Here is a 6,498-nt window from a genome sequence, read left to right on the forward strand (position 1 = left end):
CCGAAACTACAAGTAAGCTTCAAGTGAAATTGATACATTACCTTGTGCATCTTCATCGGTTAAAGATACCACCCCTGGATGGAGGAAAAGTACTTCCAGAGAAGATGCCACATCTACGTATGAGACAGATAAGACAAGTGAAAATGATACCACACTTCGGTACTTATAAGTTTCGTGATTACTCAATGACTTGGATCTCGCAAGTCCCCAACCGAGGAGCTTCCCTCACTCGGGAACTTAGGGGAGCACTGTTTGTACCATACGTGACCAATCCCGAAACTACTGAACACCGGTCAACGTTATACCGTCAAGGACCCAGAAGAGTTTCCCTCCAACCAGGAGGCCAATCACAATGCGGCATGTGTCGACATCAGAAGCCAATCATAGCACGACACGTGTCAACATCAGAAGTCAATCACAACACGACACGTGTCAATGTCAGAATGAAACTAGAAACTCTCTTCTATAAATAGAGATCATTCTCTCACAATATTTCTTAATGTCATTTGTACTAAATCATTCACTAGTACTCACAAAATGAGAGCTTGAACTTATGTACTTGTGTAAACCCTTCACAATTAATGAGAACTCCTCTACTCCGTGGACATAGCCAATCTGGGTGAACCACGTACATCTTGTGTTTGCTTCCCTGTCTCTATCCATTTATATACTTATCCACACTAGTAACCGGAGCAATCTAGCGAAGGTCACAAACTTAACACTTCTGTTGTACCAAAGTCCTCACTGATTTTGTGCATCAACAAGGTCAATTGCAATCTCATACAACATGTTTAAAACATTTCAATTTCATATACTTAGTTATATTTCTTTTCAATTTCATACATTTGTTGAAAAATCTGTTATAAGTTAACCGTTAAGTGATGACGTGGCAAATATAGGGTTCACATTTATGCTGACATGGATGCCAACTTTGTACAATGTGAGTAAAAATAATAAAAAAAAAAGTATTATTTAAATTTTTATAATTAAAAACTTAAAATTTTGAAAAAATAATCTGGGCAGCTTGGTGAAGGATTTTTTTTTTTGCCGTCATTCCCAATAACCCAGTCCTCTACATCAATTTACACTTATATACGCTTCCAATCACCACTACCAAAACTCACAATCTCACAACTTGCACGTAGCTGGGTCCATTCTGTCACTCCCAAGTTTGATCTCAACATGACTCAGTAGGGTGAGAGTCAGATCTAGCGACTGGGCTCCACCCGGTTCAGCCCCAACATCTTGATTTCGTCTGACGAGGTGGACGTGGACAACCCCCCGCCTTGATGATCTCATGCTAGAGCTCCATGCGGTTCGCGACTGATGAGGTCGCGAAAGACTCGCCAAGATGGTGATTGACAGCGACACTGAACGAGGAGGGATCGTTGTCAGTGCGGGAAGCTGTAGCAATGCAATAGTCTACCGCAACGGCATCGTCTGTGACAGAAGAAGCCGACGAAGGGGGAGAAGAAACGGGAAAAAATGTGTCGTTGGGAGAGATGGGTGCAACGTCGGGGACGGCAAAGCTGGTAGGGATGTTGTTGATGGACTTGTAGGAGACGAACATGCAGATGGGGATGGAGTCGAATCAAGGAGGAGGTGGCGGCGGCGGAAGAAGCTTCCTAAACCAAGAATCAAATTCTTGGTTGCAGGCAAGCACAAAGGAAATGGGATGAAGTCGAGGAAGAGATAGGGTTATTGGGGCAAGCTTTGCCCAAATCCTCTTTTCAAATTTTTTTTTTTAGTTTTTAATTATAATCTAAATTTATTTTTTTATTATCTAATCCTTTTTTTATTATTTTTAATTCATAGGTTGCAAAGTTGGCGTCCATATCAGCACAAATGTGGACCCTATATTTGCCACATCAACACTTAACGGTTAACTTAATTAACAAATTTTTTAACGGATGTATGAAACTGAAAAGAAATATAACTAAATGTATGAAATTGAAATGTTTTAAAGATGTTGTATGAAGTTGCAAGTCACCCTATACTTGAGGGGGTAAAATGTAATTTACCCTTTCTATATCTATCTATCTATATATATATCACTTTCACATGATTGGTATTTTTTTTTTTATATAGACGGAAGAAAATTCAAACTTGGAACTCGTTCCACTCCTTTAATTCAAATAGCTAAAGACAAAAAAACACATTCTACTGGTATGTTTTAATACCCTTTGTCTAGTATTTAAGATGATTGTATTCTTGTAGCTAAGCCTAGGTTGATGCCCAAGTGCCCCCAGCTCCATATAAATGCCTCCCTGATCATTATGGAAAATTATTCAGGCCATACTAGCTTGATAAAATAGCCTGCATTTTTTGTGCCTGAAGCCACTTACATCTAGCTTTGGCCCCTCTCTAGTAAACCTACGAACCCTACCTTTCGTTTCTCTCCCAAGATTACTGATCATCTTACATATCTTGGACGACAAGAGTAAATTCCGGCATGGGATTTCAGGAGGCTATAATTCGAAGCTATGATGGGATGGTGGATAGAGGAAGAGTGGAAGATCTCGAGCGAAGGTGCGAAGTAGGGCCATCCGAACGTGTGTTTCTCTTCACAGACACGCTGGGTGACCCCATATGTAGGATCCGAAACAGTCCGATGCACAAGATGCTGGTACGTTACTACAATACTAGTCATTCTTTTTTTTCTGATAATATCTCCTTTAGTTTCCAATCAAGCATACGTCTTATCGAATGATTGTGTTCATATAGGTGGCGGAGTTGGATAACCAGTTGGTTGGGGTCATTCAAGGCTCTATAAAGGTGGTCACAATTCATAACAGCAAGTCACCACCTAATGATCAGGCCAAAGTTGGCTACATCTTAGGCCTTAGGGTTTCGCCTCTTTATAGAAGAAAAGGAATTGGGTCAAGCCTTGTGAGCAAATTAGAAGAATGGTTCACAGACAATGATGCTGATTATGCATACATGGCCACAGAGAAAGATAACCATGCGTCAGTCAGACTTTTCATGACCAAGTTTGGCTACATCAAGTTCCGAACGCCAGCGATTCTCGTGAACCCGGTTTGTTACAGTCCCCGTCACGTGTCTTCCGGCGTTGAGATTGCAAAATTGAAGGTTGAAGAAGCTGAATATCTCTACAGAAAGTGTATGGAAAATACTGAGTTTTTCCCTCATGATATAGATAAAGTGCTTGGGAATAATCTGAGTTTGGGGACTTGGCTGGCTTACCCTAGAGGAGAGTTGAAGGTTGGAGATTTTGGGGTAAATGGTCATTTACCTGACAGTTGGGCTATGCTTAGCGTATGGAATAGTGGGGAGCTTTTTAACCTGAGGCTAGGGAATGCACCCTTATCTTGCTTAATGTATGCAAAATGTTGGAAATGGATGGCTAGGGTTTTTCCTTGCTTTAAATTACTGCCTTCCATGCCTGATTTTTTTACCCCTTTTGGATTTTACTTCATGTATGGGTTGCACCATGGAGGACCATTGTCAGGGAAATTGGTGAGGGCTCTTTGCCAGTTTGTACACAACATGGCTGCTACCACTTCAGAGAATTGCAAGGTTATAGTGACAGAAGTTGGGGGCTGTGATCCAGTGAGACATCACATCCCACATTGGAAATTGCTCTCATGTTATGAAGATTTGTGGTGCATAAAGGCCTTGAAAAATGAAGATAGAAGAACTAACGGCCTCCATGAATTGACAAAAACCCACCCAACAAAATCTCTCTTTGTAGATCCAAGAGAGGTATGAAACGACAGAACTTCTGCCATGCATGCGAATTCGAACACTGTCTGAACCACTAATTATGTTGATCTAACGGTTCAGACAGTGTTCGTGTGGCAGACAATCTCCATCCACGCAAAATCTCCTGAGTCATGATGAACTGAACTTCTTTGGCCCTTTTGCAGCATAGGCCGCTTTGTTGCAGCAGAATTGAGAAATGTTGAGAGAAGAAGCCAAACTTAACCCCACCTCATATTGTTTTCTTTGATATAAGTCTTACCCTTCATTCCATGACCATTGTGTTTGGAGTTTTTCTCTTATTCCTTTCACATCGTGAACACAAAATCTCAAAAGATTTCCTTAATTAGGTGCCACCATCGGTGTCCTTTGTGTGTTTGTGATTTTGATTTTGCGTTTTCATGATTCAGACTTATCAATTAGGCCATGGTGGTCCAAATTTTTGTAACCATCTCTTTATGAGGTAAAGATTTTAGCTGGACCCTCCAATGCTTTCTGTCCTGTCAAATTCTTGGATAGACACCAGAACGTGCCATTGTATAAAATTCAGACAACGATATTCATAACCCCATATAAATTTAAAGCTATATATATATATATATATATATATATATATATATATATATATATATATATATATATATATATATATATTGCATGCTTTGTAGTACTAGTACACGTCATATATACGATGACCAATATACATTAAACAAACAATAATACATGAACCAATTTAAGGTAGTCATGCAAGTAGTGGAGCGTTCTCAATCGTTGATGCATATATATATATATATGAGATTCATATCCACCGACTAGAAGTCGATCACTCGTGCGTGAACAAATATTTCTATCAATAAACTATAATGCAATGCAACTTCTGAAATGTAGACCCACGTACGTACTTAGAAATTTTGGCTCGTTTTCCATATTATTTGGGGGAATATATATATTGTCGCTAGCTAGGCAAATGTGGGGGGAGCCTACAAAATTCACATCCCTCTCATTCTTGGGGAAAAGACCAAAGTAGGGTTAAGGTTTTAAGTCATTAGTCATGGTCATGATAAAGATTATATAAAACATGATTTGGTTAAGCGTCTTATCCGTACTTACTATCTCCTGCCCAACGAGGAATTAAGTAAAGCCTCTTTATCTTGTTTGTGTGGTGGTGGTCATTACAGGCTGCAATTAAATAAATAGAAAATTAGATTTTAATCCTTAAATAAGATGAAGTTTAGAAAAATGTCTTATACAAGATTAAAAATTGATTTTAGTCCCTAAGCTCTATTTAATGTCAGTATATGTATTTAATATCTCTTTTTTTATTTATAATTTTATGGTGTTCATAAGTAAATTTTTAAGATTAAATTATAAATTTTAATTCTCATTATGGCAAGTATCTTATATAAGAAAATATTTTCGTAGAGATTTTTCGGTACACTTATATTTTTGTATATTGACTTATGCACCACTAATTCATTGTAATATATTTAGAAACGAACATTTTGGTACACTAGTTTAGTATAATATATTTAGGTACAGACATTTTTGGTCCACTAGTTTAGTATCATATATTTAGGTACAGAATTTTCGGTACACTTATGTATTTGCATATTTTCCTATGTGCCACTAATTCACTACAATGTATTTAGGTACAGATATTTTGGTACATTAATTTAGTAAAATATATTATGATATGGACGTTTAGCTACACTAATTAGAAGAAGTTAAATAAAATTAATGAATTAAAATGTGTATAGTAATAAATTTAAAATTTAATGTAATGACATTAAATAAGATATCTATTAAATATTAAAACAAAAATATAATATAAATTTAAATTAAGTACACATTAAATTAACTAAAATTAATATCCAATCTAACACCATATTTTTATTAAATTGTAATCTTCTTCAAGTATTAAAGTTCAAAAACTCTTAAATAAATTAGGGTTTGAACTAATTAGGATGCATGCATGTTTATTAGCCTCTAATGCTGGTTTTTAATTAAGATGAGGATAATGTATGGTAACAGTAGGGTTTGACAGATCGAGAGGCTCATTGTCCCTGTTCTTCAATTTTCTCATGGACAAGAAAGAAAGATGACAGAGTAAAAATGCTGTCCAGCCGGCATGGAAAAGTAAATCACGGAGAGCCTGCTAAGCTATAACATCATGTTCAGTAGAATTCAGTTTTTCTCAGACTTTGTTTTCAACCTGGTAGAAAAACTTGCATTAAGTGAAGGACAATGGTGGCACCAGTTATTGTCAGGTAGTGCATGGTGATTAAGTGCAGTGAAGTTCTCTAATCATGATGATTATTGATTAATTAATTAAGTAGTTTCAATGACGATGTCCTCGTGAAAAAAAAAAACCAAAGCAGAATACAAAAACATCGATCCTTTCTATTGCTACCGCATAATTTAGTTCAAACGATCGTTAAGGGTCATGATGCAAACAAAATTAATTTGTCATATAAATAAAATTAGATGACATGCTTTTTTTTAAAAAACAGAAGTGGTGGAGATAATTCATGACTTTAATATTCTTGTTAATTGAAAAATCCCTAATCAAAACTGTTGAGTTGAAACAATGATTAGATGATTTTTTTTCAATTTTCTATGAGCAGTGGCGGATCCAGGTTTTCAAGATCGGGGGGTCCCAACATAAAAGTTTAAAAAAAATATTAGACTAATTTGGTTCCAATTCACTATTTTCTACTGAATTTGGTTTATTGAATAAATCAAGATTAATCTCAAGAGTAATAAAACCAACAAAGTCTC

General features: G+C 36.6%; 1 protein-coding gene across 1 annotated transcript; it reads left to right on the forward strand.

Annotated features, from left to right (window-relative positions):
• The first annotated feature begins 2,225 nt into the window (after window positions 1–2,225).
• LOC103418594 (probable N-acetyltransferase HLS1-like) lies at window positions 2,226–4,209 on the forward strand. The gene is made up of 2 exons (XM_008356704.4): window positions 2,226–2,626; window positions 2,725–4,209. The coding sequence occupies exons 1-2, from the start codon at window positions 2,453–2,455 to the stop codon at window positions 3,727–3,729; spliced, it is 1,179 nt and encodes a 392-aa protein (XP_008354926.2). The 5' UTR covers window positions 2,226–2,452; the 3' UTR covers window positions 3,730–4,209.
• Window positions 4,210–6,498: the final 2,289 nt, after the last annotated feature.

Source organism: Malus domestica, chromosome 11, assembly GCF_042453785.1.
Source record: "Malus domestica chromosome 11, GDT2T_hap1".
NCBI lineage: Eukaryota > Viridiplantae > Streptophyta > Magnoliopsida > Rosales > Rosaceae > Malus > Malus domestica.

Excerpts from the sequence above, each read along its gene's own strand:
- LOC103418594 (XM_008356704.4), top strand. The coding sequence starts at position 2,453 with ATGGGATTTCAGGAGGCTATAATTCGAAGCTATGATGGGATGGTGGAT. Across the intron at positions 2,627-2,724 it reads GTCCGATGCACAAGATGCTG|GTGGCGGAGTTGGATAACCA; the intron begins GTACGTTACTAC and ends GTGTTCATATAG.